We start from the raw sequence: 22494 nt of genomic DNA, 5'->3' as shown, positions 1-22494 counted from the left end.
GTCAGCTTTTGTCTCGGCCTCTCCAAGGCAGGCGCCTTATCACGGAGAGCAGGAAGGGAACAACTCCCCTGCCCGGGGGCAGCTGGCAAAGCCCTGCCCAGCCTGTGGGGAAGGCAAGGATGAGGAGAAGCGGCCATAGGATGGCAGGGACCACCCAGGATGAGATGCCCAGGCAGGGAACAGAACTGAGGCTGGAACCTGGGTCCTCTCCCCTCGGAGCCAGGAACCTTCACACTCCCCCTTGCTGTTTCAGAGAGCTCCAACCGACAGATAATTTCTTCTTATAAAAAAAGGGAAAACACAAAACTGCGAATAATTGCATTTGTGTCTGCCTCAGGCTGCAAACCACCTCCCTGACTGCTGGGAGAGTTCCATCTAGCAAGAGGGAAGGCGGGTGTGACAGGGCGTGGGGCAGAGTGGGGATGAGACGCAGGCTTCTGGTGGCTGCAGGCAGGTGAGCTCCCCAGCCCTGGGGTGGATACCGCAAGGTCCAGCGCAGCTCGGCCGAGGGAGGTCAGGAACCAGGGTGTGGCCCGCAGCAGGTACTCGGGCTGCCGGTCATGGGCCACGATGGCTGAGGCGTAAAGGAGGCCAGCCAGGGCCGACAGGAGCCGGGTCCACAGGTGGATGGAGGAAAACGTCTTCCCCTGGCACTGGGCAGAGAGAGAGGAGGGGGCTGGGCAGCGAGGAACGCTGGATCGTGAGACCCGGGGCACTCAGTGGTGTAGCGGGGTGGGGGCAAGCCCTCTGCCCACCGGCAGTCCCCAAGGGCACTACTACTGTTACACTTCCAGCTTTTGCTCAAGTTGCTTCTTTTGCCGGTTGAACTCCTACTCATACTTCAGGACCTTAACTCTGGAAACTTCCCCTTCCGCCTCCACTCTAAGGTGAGCAAGTAACTCCCTCTTCTGGGCCCGTCACACCTGACACAACCGGTAGCAGAGTGCCTGTCACTGACCACACTTAGCTGTCTTTATAAGGGCCAATGTCCTTATAAACGGGGGAAAGTCGGACACAGAAAGGCACAGAGGGAAGGCCAAATGGGGACACACACCTGGGAGGACACCATGTGCAGCTGGAGTTATGCTGTCATGAGCCAAGAAACTGCCAGAAGCTGGGAGAGAGGCCTGGGACAGACCCCTCCTTAGCGCCTGAAGAGGGAGCATGGCCCTCCCGGCACCTTGATCTCGGGGTTCTCCCCTCTGGCACCGCGATGTAAGAAATTTCTACTGCTCAAAGATTGTGATACTTCCTTATGGCAGCCCTACAGAGCAACTACTGGTGGTCAGCGCACTGTGCCAGCCCCTTCAAAGGTCTTCATGTGACATAGCTCAGCCCCCACCCTGGAGTACCCAGGGGGCTGCTGAGCCAGCCCAGTGCTCCTGGCTCCCTCCCTCACTGCTGGGGAAGTCCCCTGCCCCCCCACCCCAGAGGTTTCTGGCATTCTTGGCTCTGGCCGAAGCATCACACAAACCACCCCTAACCACCCGCCAGCCCCCAATCCTGTCCCCTGGCACTGCTTTAGAACCATGATGCTCTTGGGCAAGTGCTTCTTTTCAGACTAAATGATGGGCCTGTTACATTTCATGGTGTTAGGTTTGGCCACTGTCCTGTCAGCGAGACGGAACAGTTGTCTGAGTTGTCTGCAGCGAAAACTCGGCAGAGCAGTCTCCACACGTCCACAATGACTAGCTGTCCCAGGTGCCATCCCGCACGGTGGCTTTTCCTGTGTGCTCTCCTCTGCCTGGACTGCCGTCCCAAGCCTCTGCCTCCTCAAATCCCACTTTCCCTTCTGAGCCAACAGGACACCTCCCCACCACCTGCGGCCACCCTCGCTCATTTGAATAGCATAGCAGCCTTCTCTCTCTCTTCCAAAACCCCAAACATTTGTTTCTTTCTTAGAGTATTAAGAGATCCAGCTTCACATTTCCCCGTTTTGCATGAGACTGTGAGCGCCCCAAGGGTGAGAACATATCTCAGCTCCCATCTGTGTCCCCCACAGGACTGGCCAACAAGGGGCTTCTCTCGCTCCAGAGGCTTGGAAAACACCCACCAGCGAGACACTTGATCTGTGCAAAGCTGCAGGACCTGACTGCTCTCTAAGGGGACATTTGTCTATGCAGCCCCAGGGGCTCTGTCCTGAGCGCCTGCTGCTCATTCCTACGGGAAGTGGGAGAGGAGGCGGTGGGCTTTCCCTGAGAGGCTCTCGCAGTCCTTAGGACACCCTGAGTGGGCAGCCCACTCTCCACATACCCCTCCTCGCTGTCACACACAGTGACACCACAGCTCCACCCCAGGACCCACAGCCCTAGCCCTGCCGCAGCCTCACGATTCTGGAGAGAGGGGGAATCCGGGAAGCCCAGGCGCCGAAGGCAGCGACACTGCCCAGCAGGTAGCCGAGGAGTTTGGTATTTTCCTGCGAGAACAGGTGGGTGACATGCTGTCAGCACTCTGCACAGAATGTCGCTGTGTCCCAAGAATCAGCCAAACCTGAGGAGTCCTTTTCTGCTTTTAGAAGCTTTCTCCTAACAAAGGCAAGGGCCCACCCCAGGGCATTTGCACCACCCCACATCCTCCCGTGGTGGCTCAGCCTCACCTGCAGCACGCTTGCCAGTAGCCTCCTCTGCGGTCCTCGGATGGTGGCTGAAGCCTTTGGGACAGCGGCCCAGAGAGCCCAGCACGGGCCCAGGCTCAGCGGCAGAGCCAGGGCAAATACACTGGCCCTGAGCCGCTGCCTCCTCTTCCTGCCCCGGGGGCCCCGATCTGCAACAGACACCAAGATCCCACATGGCTCCTGGAACCCAGAACTCCTGAGGTAGCTGCGTGGGAAGAACTGGTGTTGACTTCACCTGATGCCAGAATGGGTTCCCACGTTGTTCTATAGGCCAGATCCTCCTCACCCCCCAAGGCCCTGTGGTCGTGCCACTCTTTAAGAAGCCTTTCCTCCCCACCCCCACAATTGGCGCTGTTCTCCCTCCTCAGGCGGGGATGATGTTATCTTTTATCATATGCATCTGCGTGCAGACAGCAGCGCCTCTCCTAGACTAGAATCCCAAGGACGGCACAGTGCTCCGGCAGTTCCTATGATCTGCGCAGAGCAGAACCGGCACACACTTGGGGAATGCATCAATGAGTGACTGTGTTTGTGCCAACACACCTAAACTGAGCAGGACAAAGGGCACTAAGCAGCATCTTTGAAACTTTCCTTGAAATATGAGACGGACACTCCTCCGAGCAGTTCCAGTAAGAACATTTCTCCCCTGGGCAGCAGCGAGCAGCCGAGGGCATGCTACCATACCCACAGATGCAGGCATTCCCTCCTTTTTCGACAAGGGTCCAGGCACATTGCTGTACTTCTCCGGGACTCCCAGTCCCAGATACTCAGGGCTACTCAGCCCATCTCAGGCACTTCCAGCCCCTGCTCTGCCTGTGATGCCCACGCCTGATCCCAACATTCACTTCCAGAAGTTGTGGGGCTTCATTGGGCCACCCTGGCCTTGCATGCTGAGATACCATTGTTCACCGGCAAAACTATGCCGCAGCCTTCTCCTGGCCTTCGTCACGCTGTCCTGTCCACCGGGAATGCCCTTGCCTGGTCCAGCGCCCCGAGCTTCCCTGACCTCTGCAGCCCCTCCCCATCCCTGGTTGCCCACAGTATGTACACATCTCCCAACCAGCAGCTCTAATGATTGCTTAGGGCCCTCTCCCTCATCTGGCTGGGGTTGGGAACCTCGCTCGTTTGTCTGCCTGGCAGGGGCCTAGCTCGGGGGCATGACAAGGAGTAGGCACTCAGGGTACCGATGAATGAATGGATGAATAAAGACAGGAACAACGGCCACACACTCACCTGAATTAGACTTGAATTTGAATCCACAGACTGGGAATAGAATGAACACAAAGTTCACCAAGTCAATAGCTGCTAGGTAGGCACCAGTGAAAACCTGGGAGTAAATGGAAATAGTCTTGGCGGTCAAACATCTTTTTTCAGCAACTGCAGTGCCTGTCTTCCTGGGACCCCTCCACCCAGGGTTACACTGATGAGCTGCTTCCACATACGTTAGTCCCGTGACGCCTCCCACCAATCCTGAGAAAAGTCTACTAACATCTCATCTGACTGACGAGGTGACTGTGTTTAAATGACAGATCTCAAGTGATGCAGATGCCATCGGTAGAGACAGGTTAAGAACCCAGCTCTCTGCTTCTGTTCCACACTCTTTCCCCTGCATGGGGCAGTCTCTGCTGTGTAACTTTGGCCCAGCCACTGAGCTTCCTGGGCCTCAGTTTCCTCATCTGTAAAATAGGCATAATAATAGGGCCTCCCTCAAAGACTGTCAAGCAGACTACTTAACACAAGGAAGCGCTCAGACCAGCGCTTGGAGGAAAATAAACTACCTGTAAAGGCTCCAGCAGTGGGTAAGAGCATGCAGCGTGGAGTTTGAATCCTGCTGCCGCTACTTACAAGACGGGTGCCCTTAGGGATGCTATTTAACCTCTCTATGCCTCAGTTTCCACATCTGTAAAACGAATAATGAGAGCACACACGTCATAGGCTGGTGTGAGGATTAAATGAGTCAATACATAAAAAGTCCTTAATGCCCAGTATGTAGTTAAGTATTTCATCTTAACTGTTATTATTGGACTTGAGCTGGGCCCCATGATATTCTGTCAGCTAATGGGCACCCAGAATGAAAGATGATTTGCTTCTGAGATGACACGGCTCACAGCAGGGTCTAGAACACTCCAGATCTGTGCTCTGACCACTAGGCTGCCCTCCTTCATCCTACCTGGATGGGCACGAGGCCAAGACCAGCCCCATGAGTGCCCCCCCACAGTGGGTCCAACAGGTTTTCTCTGGGATCTGTGTTTTGGGATACGACCCTTCTACACAGGTTTGTTGGAGGGCCCAGACTTTTGGGAAATTTGAAACTACTCCTCACCTGCCCCAAAGCCCACATCACCACCTGGGAAAAGACTCAGCCACCCCTGTATGAGCTGGAGCTCACACAACTGTGACAATAGCTATTTACTGAGCATTTACTAGGTGCCAGGTGCTGTTTTAAGTGATGGGGACATGACAGTAGATAAATCCTTGCCCTGTAGAACTGACATTCTAGTGGGGGTAACATACAAGGGACACTAAACATAATAAGTAAAGTATATGATGTATTGGGGCTTAAGCTAATGGGAGAGGTAGGTCACCATTTTAAACAGGCGAGGTCTTACTGAGAAGGTGGCTTTTGAGCAGAAGGAGTGAGCAGTGAGCGGTGTGGTCGTGGGGAACAGAGCACTTGAGGGCAGAAGGAGCAGCAAGGGCACAGGCCGTGAGGCGACACTGTGCTCCGCACACTGAAGGAGTGAGACAGAAGGCACCACGGCTGCAGCAGAGAAAGGGAGGCCAGGCCTGTGCTGGGCTGAGCACTGTCACCTGTGGGCCCGACATACCTGGATGGTGAGCTGTCTGGCTAGAACAGCCCCCACGGTGTCACACAGACTGGTCAGGAGGCAGCACGCGGCGCACAGTGCCGACTGGCCCTGCCGACATTTCTTTGCACATCTCAGATAGAGAAGCCTGGAGTGACAGGGGTGCAGAGAGAACACAGGAGCCGTGAGTTTAGGGACAGACCGAGCAGGTGTCTGAAAAGGGCAGCTGTGACTGTGCATCCTTATGGAGCACCTTCTCCCACAGGTAGTTAGAAGGTGTTTTGGAGCTTAGTTTACGGATGGGAAAAGATCAAAAGACTACTAAGCCTGAGGTCAACAAGCCCATGGCAGGAGCTAGACCTCACACCATGTGGGGACACCCACCTCTCTAAGGAAGAATTACCTTCCTTCTCCTAATCAGGCCCACACCATCTAATGACCTACCACTCAGCACTGAAAAACTAGCTGTCAGGTTTTATTTTTCAAAATGGAAGCAGGAGGGTTATAAACATAACCCCATTGCTGCTGTTAACTGCAGAGTTAATTGCCTACATTTAAAAGGCAACTTGTTTCTCTGAAATCAAAGTGAAATTCTTCTGCTCCATCCGTGCAGTGGGGTGGCCTGGCTTCTGTTGGCCTGCGTCCAAGCTGAGCATGTTCTTTACACACAGGGAGAGCACACTCCTGCCTTCTGGCACTTCGAGGTGCTGTCCCCCAGCACTGCTATGGCTTCTCTCCCTAGGGCCCTCCCCCACTCCCCGGCCACCCAGGAACATGGCAGAAGGGCAGGACAGGCTAGAAGGGGCCAAGGTCTCTCTGCATCGACGGGATCTCAGAAATGTTTTGTTCTAGATGTCTCCCTGCTGCATTTCTAAGGAGAAACTGAGGCATGACTGCAGCTCTGGTTTCATTTCCTTTACCCAGAGGGTGGCCCTCCACATCCTCAGGACTGTTCGGCTGGTTCTGAGCCTCAGCCTGCGGGAGGCACGGATGAGGGCAGAAGACTCCTAAACACTGCCCAACCTGCCGGCCAAGCCCGAAGCTCCCGGTGGGAACATCACCCTTTAATCCGGGCCCTAGGCTCCTGAAACTAATTCAAGGCCAAAAAGCAGAGACTCTTAGAGATTCTCAGAGTTGGACCCAAATTAGAAATAATTTATTTCAACCCTCCCATTTGAGAGAGGAGAAAACTGAGGCCTACGGTGATAAGGTGAGTTAACAGCAGGTCATTCGCTCCACATGCGGAGGCTTTGCTCTGAACCCTGTTGTTCTCAGCCACGACCCCAGCTCTTGGGGCTGACCTTAACCCAGCCCACACACTGCTCGGAAGAGACACGTTCCGCAAAGGCAAATGGAGGTTCAGGGATGATGAGGTCCTGAAATGCCTCTGTCCAGATCCCAGGCAGGGTGAGAAGGCAGGCGCTCTGCTCTCAGGCTGGCCAGCCGGGACTTCTCCAAGGAGCTACTAAACCTCTCCAAGCCTTGGGTTCCAGGCTGGTAAAATGCCTAATGGCGCTGACTTCAGGATGGCTGTGAGGAACAAATGCGCTAATGTACGTACAGCGCTGCAGCAGCTTCCAGCCTCTGATCTGGATAGTTTCAATCTTACAAGCCAGACCCTCTTCGGTAGGATCTGAGGTTTCTGTTCTTTCTGTTCAGACAATCTATTTAACCTCTCAGGACCTTAGGGCTCGTTGAAAGTGGGGTTAATAAACAGTACCCACTCCATGGGGTTGTGGCAGGGGCTGAATGAGTTAATAAATGCAAACTGAACCCCCAGTAAATGTGCTGAGCGCCTGTGTATTGGTATTCCAGCCACCGGGTGCTGGGCTGCAGCATCTCTGCACCATTCAACGCCTGAGGGGAGTATCCTTTGAGTGCTAAGGTGAGTCGGTTCCAGCCTCCCCCAGGGCTGTTCACCTTTCTCCCCAACCAAGGAATACGTGGGTGGCACCACCCCGGCCCTGCTTGTGGATTTCTGTGCTTGGGACAGGGTGGCTGAAGACTGGCGACTTCACTCTTAGAACTCAGGCTATGGCATCTGCCTGGTCAAACCACTCCCGGTGTTGGACAGACCAAGGCAAAGATTGTGGCCAGAGTCAGATCGTCACCACCCCGCTTCAAGCTGAGAGGGTCTTAGGTAAATTGAAGGCAGAAGCACTGAGGGACTTACCAGGCTCCCAAGAGTTGGTGGCAGAGCTGGAGCAATAAAAATGATCTTTAATGAGCACTTACTAAGTGCCTTGCCGGTACTGACTCATTCACCCCATCCATCCTGCGAGGTACCATCCCCATTCACACGTGGCAGAGGCTTTAGAAATTGTGCAGCTCACACCGCGAGTCAATGGGGAAGGGCTGACAACACAACTCAGGACTCGTGGTGTCCAGTCCAGGGCCCCATCCATTGCACCACCCGGCCTGCTCCTGTTGGCTCACAGCCCAGCTTTCTCGTGCATGGAATCCGGAAAGAAGTATCCGACTTCGGTCTACAGGGAAATGCTAGATCTGATCGTGGAATCGTGCAGCTTCCTCCATCCCCCCTTCTGCCCCTTGCTCTAGGTTTCCAAGAGGCAGTACCTGGGGCTTAGCGCCCACTTCCCCCCCACGACACACCCTTCACCCCCTCGCGCCGCGGGTCCCCGGCCCCATTACAGCGCGTGGGCGGCGATCCAGCAGGAGGAGGCGCAGATCCACAGGCCGAAGGAGATGCAGACACGGTGGCGGGCGAAGCAGCGGTCCAGGTAGTCCCAGTCCCAGAGCGCGGGCGCGGGGCTGGGTGCCTCCCCCATGGCGCGGCTCGGCGCGTCGCGCTCCGCCCGGCTGGGTGCCCGAGCCTCCCGCGTGGCCGGGGACCCGGGCGCAGCCACCCCCGCCGCGGGCAGCCCCGGGCGCTGCCGCCCCGCGCCCCCTTCCCTGGGTTCCGTTCCGCCGCGGCGGCCGCAGCCGGGCGCACTGACCGCGGCCGGAGATGGGCGCGCTCCCGGCGCGACCACGGCGCCAGGGAAAAGTTTCCGGGCCCGCGCGGCGCCCCCCGCTCGCGCTATTGTCGGGGTCGGCGGGACGGAGGCCGCCCCCCAGCGGCGGGAGCCGGCAGCGGCCTCGGCACAAAGGCTCGGCCCCCGCCCCGAGACAGCTGCGGCGCCCGCTCCCCGCCGCCCCTATGCGGGCGCCCTCCGCCCACATCCCGCGGCCGGAGCCGGGCGGCCGCTGGGCTCTGGGGGCCGAGTCCCTGCCGGGTCACCGTAAGGCACGCTGTCCCTTCTTTGATTCACCGCAGTTCTCGAGCCAAACAATACACACAGTTGCGCCGGCGAGGCGCTGGGAGCGGGGGATCCCGAGGTGATCGCGAACCAGGTACGATACAGAGGGTGGGGTGGGAAGCCAGGAGGGAGGAGACAGACGTGCGGGGGAACGAATACCCCTACCTCAGCCTCTCACTCTCCTTTCTGAAGCCGTCAGCTGCACCCTCCGCCCCAACCCAGTCGCCACCCGGTCGCGGCCCCCGCAGCCCGGGAGCCAGGTTATCTTTGGACTCCGCGGGCCTCCACCCAGTCACACCGGCGCACAATTCAGGTAGGCAGGGCTGCTGTTCTTGAAAACAAACTATTGGCATAATTTTAGTAAGTTTGCTTAAAACATTTAAGAAATGATACGTGACTATATCATTTCATTTTTTTCCCTTTTAAAAATATTGTAACAGCTTCACAGAGACATCGTTTATATACCATAAACTTTACCCTTTTAAAGTGTTCAATTCAGTGATTTTTAGTGTATCCATTGAGTTGTGCAAACAACATCACTGTCTAACTTTAGAACATTTTCATCACCACTCCCCACCCCCCACCCCACCCCCTGAAAAAAACGCTGTCCATTAGCAGTTAACTGTCCATTCCCCTTCAACACTCCCAGCCCTGGGAATCACAAACCTACCTTCCACATGTAGCCTTGATTTACCTATTTCGGACATTCGGCATGAATGGAATCATCCAGTATGTGACCTTTTTGTGGCTGACTTCTTTCATTGACATTTTTAAGGTTCATGGATGTTACATGTATTAGTACTTACTTTTTATGGCTGAATAATACATTGTATGGACATAGCAGTTATTTATCTCTTATCAGTTGATGGACATTTGGGTTGTTTTCACTTTTTGGCTATTATAAATAATGCTGCTGTGAACATTGTGTACAAGTTTTTGTGTGGACATAGGTTTCCAGTTCTCTTGGGTATGTACTTAGGAGTAGAATTCCTGGGTCATATGGTCACTCTATTTTTAACGTGTTGAGGAGCTGCCAGACTATTTTCCAAAGTGGCTACACTATTTTACTTGTTCAGTCGTTTTTAAAAGTTATGACCACTCACAGGAGAAATGAAATACAATATGTCAGGTATTGCTATGGCCTGAATGTTTGTCCCCTCAAATTCCATGTGTGGATACCTAATCACTAATTTGCTGGTATTAGGAGGTGGGGCCTTTAGGAGGTAATCAGGTCATGAGTGGAGACACATGGAGAAGGCTCAGTCCATGAACCAGAAAGCAGGCCCTCACCAGACCCCAAATCTGCCAGCACCTTGATCTTGGACTTCCTAACTTCCAGAACTGTGAGAAATAAACATATGTTGTTTATAAGCCACCCAGTGTAAGGTACTTTGTTATAGTAGCTCAAATGGACTAAGATAGGTGTTGTGCTAGGAGCTGGGGACACACTGTTGAGAAAAACAGACATGTATCCCTGCCTTTGTGAAGCTTACAGTCCAGTAGGAGAGAAAGACATTAAATAATCCATTGAACAATGAAAGGCAAAATTAAAATATATTAACCAAAATTAAAATAATAAAACCATTAAGAGGGAGTGATATAAAATGAGTATCAGTTAAGGAATGGTTCAAAGGGTTAAATTAGAAGGAAAAATGCATAACCCAAGTTTCTCATAGTCTATAAATAATAAGCACCCATAGCATCTTTCTTGCTGAACCACTGCCTATACCACTGAAGGAACCCCAGGCGGAAATCTCTGCCTTCTGTTTCCTCGGGGGTTCTGGTATGTCCAGTGTGATTATAAATGGTCATGTCTGCCTTTATCTCCCTCAGATACTGACCTATGACTGTCTAGATCCTGGCTCCTCTGGTGAGGTTGTCTACCTACTGTTCTCAAGAGATAATCTAGTCACTGACCATCTTGCTAAAGTAGGGACATGTCTTGTGTCACCTCTCCTCACGCCCTCGGGCAGGGCTACCTGTATTCTCAGTTGCATAGAGACTTCAAGATGCCACTCTTAATCTCATTCACTCTTTTTTTTTTTTTTTTTTTTTGAGACAGAGTCTCACTCTGTTGCCCGGGCTAGAGTGAGTGCCGTGGCGTCAGCCTAGCTCACAGCAACCTCAAACTCCTGGGCTCAAGTGATCCTCCTGTCTCAGCCTCCCGAGTAGCTGGGACTACAGGCATGTACCACCATGTCCGGCTAATTTTTTCTATATATATATATTTTTTTAGCTGTCCATATAATTTCTTTCTATTTTTAGTAGAGATGGGGTCTCGCTCTTGCTCAGGCTGGTCTTGAACTCCTGAGCGCAAATGATCCGCCCACCTCGGCCTCCCAGAGTGCTAGGATTACAGGCGTGAGCCACCGCGCCCCACCCTCATTCACTCTTTGTCATGGCTTCCCTCTCCCTCAGGCCCAGCATAAGCCCTCAGAGGCTTCATTCCTCCTCACCCACCCTGGACCCGGTTTACACACCTCAACAAGTTGTTCTTAGAATCATATTAATAGTTAGTTCTTAAGCTTTTCTGTGACCCCTTTGAGAATCTGAAAAAAACTCACTCTTGAAAAATATGAACATATTTGCACATCCACACACAATTTCCCATACAATTTAAGGAAATGTATGGCCCCCCAACCCCGAAATTCAACTATGGATTCTATGGAGGAATGGAGCCCAGACTAAACTCCCCCAGTTCAGGGGCTTAAGTCTTTTCCTAGGAGTCCCCTGGCTGAGTGGCCAGGGAGTGTGGTCCATGGGTGGTGGGTGTCAGAATCACCCTGACTGCCTGTCAGAAGAGCAGACTCACTAAATCCAGCTCTCTGCACATGTGTCCTTGGAATCATCCTGGATTAGTTTCCTGTGGCTGCTGTAAAAAATTAGCACAGACTTAGTGGCTTAAAATCATAGAAAATGATTCCCTCACATTTCTAGAGGCCAGAAGTTTGAAATCCATTTCATTAGACCAAAACCAATGTGTCAGCAGGGCTGTGCTCCTTCTGGGGGCTGTAGGAAGATAATTTATTCTTCCTCTTGCCTCTTCCAGAATCTGGTGCCTACCAGCATTCCCTGCCTTGACTGCATCACCCTGTCACTCTCTGCCTCCTGGTGATATCGTCCTCTCTTCTGTGTATGTCATACCTCTTTCTGCCTCTCTTGTATAAGGACACTTGTGACTGCATTTAGAGTCTACTCAGAAAACCCACGACAATCTCCACATCTTGAGATCCTTAACTGAATCACAACGGTAAAGACCCTTTTTCCATATAAGATAACATTTACAGGTCCGAGGATTAGGACCTGGTATCTTTGGGGGGCCATGATTCAGCCTGCTATACTTCATTTCCACAAGCTTCCTGGTGGATTCGTTTAAGAAACTGGGTTATGGAGATGGCCTTCAGTGGGGGAGCTGCTCCTAGTCACTGGACATGCTGGCTCCTAGAAGGATGCGACGGGAAGACCTTGGGTTTGGAGCCTGCAAACCTTGGACTGGAATTCTCCCTCTGCCTTGTTGTAGCTGTGCTATGACGGGGCAAAGCACTGATCCTCTCTGCACTTTTGTGTTCTTACCTATAACACGAGCAAGGTCCAGTGGTGGGGAGACACATGGCTCATTTCTTGGTTCTCTTCTCTTCCCTACCTACCCTCTCTTGGGGATCTCATGTTTCTGGCTTTAGCTACTATCCCTGTGCCTGCACCTCCTGAATGTGTAGCTCCAGGTCATACCTCCCTCTCATACTTTGGACTAACACATGCAACCGCCTAATCAGCATCTCCACTGGCATGTCTAATTGAACATGCCTAAAACCAAACTCTTGGCTGGCCATAGTGGCTCACACCTGTAATCCCAGCACTTTGGGAGGCAGAGGCAGGAGGATCTCTTGAGGCCAGGAGTTCAATACCAGCATGGACAACACAGTGAGACCTTGTCTCTACAAAAAATTTAAAAATCACCCAGGCGTGGTGGCATGTGCCTGTAGTCCCAGCTACTCAGGAGGCTGAGACAGGAAGATCACTTGAGCCCAAGAGTTTGGGTTATAGTGAGCTATGATTGCACCACTGCAATCCAGCTTGGGCAACAGAGTGAAACCTTGTCTCAAAATCAATCAATCAATCAATCCAAACTCTTGGTTTTCCCTCCAAAACTCCTCCGCTGCAATTTTCTTCACCTAGGCTGATCAGTGTCCTGTAGGGGCCAAGCCCCTGTGCCTGCTCTCCTCCTTGCTTAGGGCACTTTTTAAAGGGTGACGAGCATTGTCTTCCCACCAGACTGTGAGCGTTTTGCAGCCAGGGTTGTTTAGTCCATACCTGTATCCTCAGCCCCTGCCTGGCACATAATAAGGCAAATATTTACTGAATGAATAAACTGATTTTTAAACAGTGCATAAAAATGTGATATACACTACAGTAGGGGCATGTTTAAAGTGCTTTATTGACACCTAACATCGTGAGTGGGTGTGTGCTAGAGAAGGCTTTCAAAAAATAACACATGAGCTGGGTTTTGGAGAATGTTTGCCTTTGGCAAGGAGGCCATGGCAGCAGCCCTGCAGAGCCCCTCCTGGAGGCAGGAAGAGGTGTACGGAGAAAGGCAAATAGCAGAGGGGCTGCAGAACAGGCAGGAGATGAGGCGAGAGAGACAGTGGGCAGCCTGGTTGTGAGGGAATCGGTACTTCATCTTGTAGGGAACATGTGTCTGCTAACCAATTTCCTCCCTGTCATTAGGACCCCTCCCAGGTTCTCCCAGTACCTCCCACAGGGCTCTGCACATGGTCGGCCCTCAGGAAGTGAATCAGTTCCTTTACCAGGCTCCTCAGAGGTCCAGCGGCTGCCCAGGAGCTAAACATAATAGTTTTTGGCCGTGGTTCAGAGTTTGCCAAAAAGAAAAATTAACAAGAGGACCATAGCTCTTGTCCTCCCGGGCCGCGGGCCTCGTCACTGCTCATAGGCATTTCCTGCCGGGAGAGGCAGCACGACCTCAGGCATTGTCCTTCTGAAGAAGGAAGGGCTGCAGCAACCTGGGCAGTCCTGCAGGAGTGGGCAGCTAATGGTGGCCATAAATCCCAGCCCCGTGGAGGGAGACAGGCCAGCAGTTCAATGCCTTTCTCTTCCTGGAGATCACGTTGCTTCCTGCCAACGTTCTTGTAAAACACATTATTTAGAGGAAGGGCTTGTGGCTACTACTCAAACAGTAACGTCAAAAACAACTCTACATCTGTCTGGTTTACATGGTATAGAGAAATAAATTCTAAGAGAAAAGCAATGGCCTTTCCAAATCTTTTTTTTTTTTTTTTTTTTTTACTTTTTTTTTTTTTTGAGACAGAGTCTCACTTTGTTGCCCAGGCTAGAGTGAGTGCCGTGGCGTCAGCCTAGCTCACAGCAACCTCAAACTCCTGGGCTCAAGCGATCCTCCTGCCTCAGCCTCCCGAGTAGCTGGGACTACAGGCATGCGCCACTATGCCCGGCTAATTTTTCTATATATATATTTTTAGTTGTCCATATAATTTTTTTCTATTTTTAGTAGAGACGGGGTCTCGCTCTTGCTCAGGCTGGTCTCGAACTCCTGACCTTGAGCGATCCGCCCGCCTCGGCCTCCCAGAGTGCTAGGATTACAGGCGTGAGCCACCGCGCCCGGCCGCTTTCCAAATCTTAATCAATCCCATTGTGGACATGCTGGGGTGTTGTGGTTGAAGCAGGTGGCCGGACTGTTGGGATCCTGGGCTCTATTTAGAACTCTGTCATCAACTCACTGTGTTTTCTTGTGAAGGTTTCTGTCTTAGTCCGTTTTGTGTTGCTATAACAGAATACCTGAGACCGGGTAATTTATAAAGGAAAGAGGTTTATGTTGCTCATTGTTCCGCAGGCTGGGAAGTTCAAGATTGGGCAGCTGCATCTGGTAGCTTCTGGTGATGGCCACGTGCTGTGTTAAAACATGGCAGGGAAGTGCAAGGGGAGCCAGCCTGTGGAGAAAGAGCAAAACAGAGGCAGCCTAGCTTTGTAACAACCCGCTCTCACGGAGGGAATCCGGTCCTGAGAGCGAGAGCTCACTCACTTCTGGGTGACTGCATTAGTCCTCCCCCTGAGGGCTCCCGCATGCCCCACACGCCTCTTAAAGGTCCCACCACCTCTCAACACCTTGGGCACTAAGCCTGGTGGGGAAGAACCATATTTAAACCGTAGCAGTCATCAACTCCCTGCATGATCTTGTGAACCTTTCTGTACTTTTCCCCCTCAAGTTTGTCACTTATAAAATCTGACTGCTGAAGTCCACTTACTTCGTGATGCTTAGAAGCTAGGAAAGGGCTAATGGAACTGACAGATGTCGAAACGGTCCATCAAGGAAAGCCCTACATCTTTAAAGAGATGAACATCCATGAATGCTGTTTAACAGCGAGGCAACCAACTTTTTAAAGAGCCAAGTAAATAGAATTCAGAGCTGGTTGCCGTGGCTTACGCCTGTAATCCCAGCAACTGGGGAAGCTGAAGTGAGACGATCCCTTGAGCCCAGGAGTTCAAGGCTGCAGTGAGCTGTGGTCACGCCACTACATTCCAGCCTGGATGACAGAGTGAGACCCCCATCTCAAAAAAAACAAAACAAAACAAAAAACAAACAAACAAAAAAAACCCCATAGAATTCAGTACTTGAGTATTTGCATTGAAGTAATTACTTAAAAAAAAATATAAGTTCACACTGCAGTTTACAATTCAGAAAGAAACCAGAACCCTGCCGAGTTTATACGTGCCAATATGAGAGCTGGAGAACCCCACTTCTCGAAAGAAAATGACTGGCAAAGGCAAAGCTTAAAGATAGGAACTATGTGTTTGTTTATTGTGATAACTGCTTGACTCCAGTCTTTTGGTACAATTCTGTCTACTCTTCTTCTAAATGGCTCCTGGGACCTTATGGTATTCTACTGTCTAATTTTATGTTCCCTTACCTCCTAATTTTTTATCCTGAAAAATTTTAAATCTACAGAAAAGGTGAAAGAAGGCCCACTACCCACCTAAATTCACTGTTATCATTTTGCCACATTTGTTTTCTCTCTTGCTCTGAACCATTTGAAATTGCAGATATCATGACATTTTATACCTAAATGCATCAGTGTGTATATCTCCAAGGATGTTCTCTGACATAACCACACTCTACTGCCTTGATACAGTGATATTATCTAATATGTAATCCATACTAAAAGTTCAATTGTTTTAGTAACTTGTAATATAGTGTTTGCATTTCTTCCCCAGTTCAGCATTCAATCACTGGGTTGCATGTCTCTTTAGTGCAGGTCTCTTGTCTCGTAAGATATCCCAAATCTGGAACTATCTAATTGTTTCCTCGTGATTAGATTGAGCTTAAATGTTTTTGTAAAAATAGTACAAGGAAATATTGGTTACTTCCCACATCAGGGGCACAGAATGTCAGGTTGTGATACTATTGGCGATGACTTATTTTAAGGCGATGCCTGCCAGATCTCTCTGTTGTGAAACGCACTCTTCCCTCTGTATTTAATAAGTAATGACGGGTGATACTTTAAAACCACATGACTATGCGGTTCCTCAAGAACCTTTATACACTCAGTGCTTTGAGCATTTATTGATAATATTTGCCCGAATCAATGATGTCATTACGGGTTACAAAAAGGTGATTCTATCTTTCGTTCTATATTTGCTAACTGGGATTCTTTTGTTAAAAAGGGCTCCCCTTCCTCTCTCTCTCTCTCTCTCTCTCTTTTTTTTTTTTTTTTTTTTTTGAATATCACTATGGACTCAAGAATCCTTTTTGAAAAATTCAATGTTTTATTAATTTATATAAAACATTGTAAGTGGTCTTTTTTTTTTTTTTTTTTGAGACAGAGTCTCACTTTGTTGCCCAGGCTAGAGTGAGTGCTGTGGCGTCAGCCTAGCTCACAGCAACCTCAAACTCCTGGGCTCAAGCGATCCTCCTGCCTCAGCCTCCCAAGTAGCTGGGACTACAGGCATGTGCCACTATGCCCGGCTAATTTTTCTATATATATATTTTTAGTTGTCCATATAATTTCTTTCTATTTTTAGTAGAGACGGGGTCTCGCTCTTGCTCAGGCTGGTCTCGAACTCCTGACCTTGAGCGATCCACCCACCTCGGCCTCCCAGAGTGCTAGGATTACAGGCGTGAGCCACCACGCCCTGCCTGTAAGTGTTTTAATACTTTTAGTTGCCTACTTTAGAAGTAGACCAGATATATAAATTAAAAATAGGAAATCCATCTAACTCCCCCAAATCTCACCATTCTGTTCTTCGATTGGGTCAGGCAGGAGTTAGCGGTCAATACCTTTAGCAGTGAGCTTCTGAAGGTGTCTATAAGCTTGCTACTCGAAACGTGGTCCCTGGACAAGCAGGACCAGCATGAGCGGAGAGTTTGTTAGAAATGCGGAATCTCAAGCCCCACCCAAACCTCAGGAATCAGAATCTGCATTTTAACAAGACCCCCCCAGATGGTCTGTATGCATATTAAATTTGAGAAGCCTTGGTCTCTGGAAGACATTTTAAAAGTGCTGGCTTGAAGTCTCTAGAGACTGAGTCTTAAGCAAAGAAATAGCTTGAGTACAAGTAGCTGCCAAGTATTACGTGAAGACCTGAGTAGCAACTGACATAACACATGTCTGTCATCTTGCCTACTGGATTCAAATCATACTTTATTTTCCTGAAATCGTTATTCTGCTTCTCTGTTCCCTGATAGGTAAGAAACCAAAAAAACCCCAAAAAACAAAAAATGAAGAAACCGAAAACTTGAAACCCCACTTCAATTTAAAAAAGGACAGCAACTACCCAAAACAAGTGTTAAAAATGCTCGGTTTTTTTGAAGTGCATTTTCTAAAATGATTCTGTAAAATATTTCTCCCTTCAGTTGCTGCTGCTTCCAAATCCCCAACAGCCACGGCAATCTGGCCTGTGTTATTTTGAACACACAAGCCAAATTGTTTGGTTTTGGTTCTGTCCTGGAAGGGGTTCAGCAGGGTTAGCTGTGCTCTAGAAAAAATTATGGTAGCCACTTTTTATGTTTAGTAATTTACATAAAAGATCAGAGAAGAGCACAATGAAGATAAGAGGTGGAGATTAAGAAAAGAAAAAACAGAAAAGGACATATTTCATTCCTGAGTGCTAGCAGTACTTGCTTGTCCTCTGTGGCCACCAAGAAGAGACTTAGGAAGAGACCTAACCAGCGTTTGCCCAAAGCTCAGGAGTAGGGCTTAATGTCATGGAGCACTTCCCAGGTCTGTCTGCCCACGCACTGGACACAGTTGGAGAAGGGAAGATACACTCGGGTCCAGACGCTGTCTCATGGGCACCCTAGGAGGACCCCGGACCCTCAGTCTCCAGAAACAGAACCAGGGATTCTACCTACACCTTACTGAGAAGAACAAAAGTATAATGTGGATTTACAGATATTTCAGGTTTAATGTCACCACCTCCACATCCCTTTGCCCCACAATGAAACATATGGGAAAAACTTGGGATGATCTTGCCGGCCTGTGAGTCAGTCAAGTGCTAGTTCACATCCACTGGCAACAGGAGGAGAGTTCCTTCTACTCAGAAATACCTGGGAGTGGCCAGGCGAGGTGGCTCACGCCTGTAATCCTAGCACTCTGGGAGGCCGAGGCGGGAGGATCCCTCGAGGTCAGGAGTTCGAGACCAGCCTGAGCAAGAGTGAGACCCTGTCTCTACTAAAAATAGAAAGAAATTATCTGGACAGCTAAAACTATATAGAGAAAAAAATTAGCCGGGCATGGTGGCGCATGCCTGTAGTCCCAGCTACTCGGGAGACTGAGGCAGGATGATCGCTTGAGCCCAGGAGTTTGAGGTTGCTGTGAGCTAGGCTGACGCCATGGCACTCTAGCCTGGGCAACAGAGTGAGACTCTGTCTCAAAAAAAAAAAAAAAAAAGAAAGAAAGAAAAAGAAAGAAATACCTGAGAGGAAATTGAGAGGTGACAATCCCATTCCTTACCACAATTTCCTGTGAGGACAAATGTGGAATATCCAGTTAAGTCTATAAAAACAAAATTCAGTTCCAACACCTATGAAATAAAAATAAAACTCAAGAGGTATATATTTCTTCTTCATATTTTCTACAGAGATTTATATAGAAGAGGAAGGAATGAAAGTAAAAGTCATTGCGTGTCTCTGATGCTGAACATAGGCACATGTGGTGACTCAGCAGTTCTCCTAGACAGACACCCACAGAAACTCATACGGTGTTCGCTCTAAGGCATATATTGGAACTGAGCTGATCAATAGCCACCAGCCATATGTGGCTATTTATATAATATTTAAAATACTTAGAATTGAATACAAATAAAAATTCAGTTCCTCAATCACACTGGCCACATTTCAAGTGCTTATTAGCCACATATGGCTGTGGTTCACACCGATTATAGAACATTTCCATGACAACAGAAAGTTCTATTGTACAGCACTGTATTAGAACACCTATGGTAGGACTGTTCTTAAAAACCCAAACCTATAAACCATCCACATAGCCATCAATAGTAGAACAGATAAATTGTGATATATTCACACCATAGAACGTTGTACAACTACGAGAATGAACGAGCTACCATTTGTTACAGATAACAATATGGAGGAATCTCACAATGTTGGATTAAAGAAGCCAGACACATAGAGTAAGTTTATGTACAATTCAGAGTCAGAGGAAGGTCAGAATAGTGGTCACCCTTGGGAGTGCGCAGCGACTGAGGGGAAGCACAGGGACTTCTCGGGTCTGGCCGTGCTCTGTGCTCTGTGCCGCCATCCGCCATCGGGGTGCTGGCTGCCTTGATGTGTTGTGAAAACTCTGCTATCTCTACACTTATGACTCGTGCACTTTATGTACATATTACACTTGAACAAAACATTAGAAAATTCAGAGTCTGCTGTGTGCTGAGGACTCTTCACTTACATAATCCTTTGCTTTTAGAATTCGTTTCCCCTTTAGAATGCCTCCCTTTATGCGGGAGAGTTGTAAAGACAGCCTTTTCCTTCCCGTTTGTCTTCTTCACACTCAGCTGGACAGAGTACGTTGAACACAACATACAACAAATGGTTATTAAGAGTGAGAATTTTGAATGATTTTCCTCACTTCTCCAGAGACTGGAGAGGGGAAAAGTCTATGAAAACAAGGTGGCCCTAAGTAGATTTTTGCTACATTTTCCAGTTTACCCACCAAGAAAACATGTGTTGTTATTGGCTTCTTGACAAAAACCTCAGCTTCCTTTTAATTTCCTGAAGGTAAACAGATGACAGATGTAGAGCAGGTTCTGCTTAAAAAGGGTGGTACGTTTCTTGTAATAAAATGCTGGAAAAAATTCAAGTGATAATGATAATGACTGCAATTCATAATTCTAGAGTACTAACCTCCACAAGGTGAGGGAATACTTAAAAAAGTTGCAAGTGATGCTTAACAACACACATTTGGGGCAGAAGCAAAGGAGAAAATAGAAATTCCCCCTCTACGGTGTCCTACTTGGGGTCCTCAGATTCTAAGCAAGGTCTTGGGTTCAGTTAGCTTGTTTGGGAGGCAGTTCCAGAAAGCAGAGGTGAGGGAGTGGAGACAGTGATGGAGGAGGGAAGGGAGGAAAGAAATGAAAGGTGAGTTAATGAAATGGTTCTAGCTCTGGGCAACTGGGGCTCAGTTTAACTGAGGATCTTTCAAGGAACTTGCAGAATGTACCCACTGGGTGACAGGGAAGCTGCGGCATTTACTAACCAGTACCCATCCTTACTGGTTATTCCATTTATATGAACTGCCCAGAATAGGCACATCTATATAGACAGAAAGTAGATTACTGGTTGCTTAGGGCTGAGGGGAATGGGAAGATTGATAGCTTATGTCTAAAGGGTACAGGCTTTCTTTTTAGAGTGATAAAAATGTCCCAGTCCCAGCTCCTTGGGAGGCTGAGGTGGAATTGCTTGTGCTCAGGAGTTAAAGACCAGCCTGGGCAATATAGCCAGACCCCATCTCAAAAAAAATGTAAAGAAATTGTATAAAAATCGATTGTGATGATGGTTGCACAACTCAGTGATGATGTTAAAAATCAGAGTTGTACACTTAACATGGATTGTATATGAATTATTTCAGTAAAATTGTTACAAAAATTAATCAAAAGCATGAAAGCACTATACATGATTAGGCTTTTTCCAAGAAGTCTTATGTTTTAGCTGTTGTCACTATGATTAAGGCAAAACTTATTCCATGAAAGTACATACTTTGTTCATTCAGTATGAAAGTTTCTGCCACACACTTGTGCTTACTCTTTAGTAAATGGAATGAAATTTGTTCTCATTTGCCAATGCCAATACTTGTTCCTCTTCCATCACGAGCTTTTTATGCTCACTTTTCTAAGAGAAAAGAGAATGCCTGGAAGGATGTTGCAGAGGGAGAAGCATAAGGGTTAGATCATCTTCAGCTTTGCCTCTTCTAAGTCTGCCTCAGCCTTGATCTGGAAGAAACTTACCTGATACTTAAGTGAAGAATAAGAACACGTCTCATTACTCACTTGCATCAAACTCTTCCTTGGCTCACCTGCTGCTTTTCAGAACACATCCAGAATCCCCTCACGGCTCTAAGGCCCCATGTGATCCAGCCCTTGCGGACTCTCCAGAGCTCCTTCCTGCTTCAGGCCTTACTCAGGGGTTGTCATTTTCCAGACTGTCCTTCCTGCCACAAGGTAGCTGGCCAATTAATATGTGGTAAATGGATGAATAAACATAATTTTTAAAATACCCTGGTGTTATGGTTTGAATATGTCCCCAAGTTTCATGTTAGAAACTTGATCCCCAAATTCCTACGTTGCTATTTGGAGGTGGGGCCTTTAGGAGGTAGTTTGGATGAGGTCATCAGCGTGGGGCCCCCATGACGGGGACTGGTGGCTTTATAGGACAGACCTGAGCTGCAGGCTCTTGTCCTCTGTTACATTGTAACACAGCAAGAAGGCCCTCAGCACAGGCCAGCACCATGCTCCTGGACTTCCCAGCATCCAGGACTGTGAGCTAAACTTTTCTTTATAAATTACCCAGTTTGTGGTATTGTTATAGCAATAAAAAATGAACTAAGACATCTAGATGCAACATTTTCCCTGGAATAACATATCTTAAATATATTATGATCAGTTAAAGGCAGGGCTTCTTAACTACGAATTCATGGGTGACCCTTAAGTTGTCAGTACATCTTCTGATGTTTTACAAAATTGTTTATGTGGGAATGTGTATTTTTCTGGAGTGTCCCTAAAACATTTATGATACAGAACAAAGTTAAGGACCTCAATTAAGGGAATAATGAGGCTCAGAGCAAAAGGGAGGGGTTTAACTTCTTTACAAAGTAAAGAAGTGAGGGTCTGAAGTAGCCATAGTGTATTATAAAGTGACTGTACAAGGTAAAATGTCCCCCATCTCACCCGTGCATAGTACTAAGGACATCAGGGATCCCTGTGCCTAAAACAAAAACTAGCTGATTAACTGCCTCTATCTCATTCCCTGTGGGTCTCTCTACAAATGGGTTAACTATGAACACATGCTTTCCTCTGTAGCAGTGGCTCATGGTGATGGTGGTTTTCTACGTGGAAAGTCATGCTCCCCAGGGGCTTTTTAAAACTACACACACTAGCCCCCCCAGCCTCCTGCCATATCAGGGATGTTAGGGGTGTGTGTATGAGGTTGAGAACCACTAATCTAAATAATGTACTCAAAAGAGTCCATCTAAAATCCCAGTCAAGAATGTCCAAATGGCAGTTTATCTACTTAAACCAATAAAACATCTGTTAATGGCAATTTAATTTTAATATC

The 22494-nt window shown here is 48.8% G+C and overlaps 1 protein-coding gene across 2 annotated transcripts in view; it reads right to left on the bottom strand.

Annotated features, from left to right (window-relative positions):
- TMEM44 (transmembrane protein 44) overlaps positions 1 to 8210 on the bottom strand; it is a 30552-nt gene extending 22342 nt beyond the window's left edge. For both annotated transcript variants that reach the window (XM_069472763.1, XM_069472764.1), the window contains exons 1-6: positions 8074 to 8210; positions 5443 to 5569; positions 3848 to 3941; positions 2597 to 2763; positions 2330 to 2416; positions 483 to 653 (exon numbers count right to left, since the gene is read on the bottom strand). In XM_069472763.1, the coding sequence (XP_069328864.1) occupies positions 483 to 653; positions 2330 to 2416; positions 2597 to 2763; positions 3848 to 3941; positions 5443 to 5569; positions 8074 to 8210 (783 nt within the window). The remainder of the gene's footprint in view (positions 1 to 482; positions 654 to 2329; positions 2417 to 2596; positions 2764 to 3847; positions 3942 to 5442; positions 5570 to 8073) is intronic.
- Positions 8211 to 22494: the final 14284 nt, after the last annotated feature.

The sequence above is a fragment of the Eulemur rufifrons genome, chromosome 7, assembly GCF_041146395.1.
Source record: "Eulemur rufifrons isolate Redbay chromosome 7, OSU_ERuf_1, whole genome shotgun sequence".
In the NCBI taxonomy this organism is placed as follows: Eukaryota; Metazoa; Chordata; class Mammalia; order Primates; family Lemuridae; genus Eulemur; species Eulemur rufifrons.
Note: the sequence above shows the minus strand (reverse complement) of the source record. Positions and strands in the feature narration are given on the sequence as shown.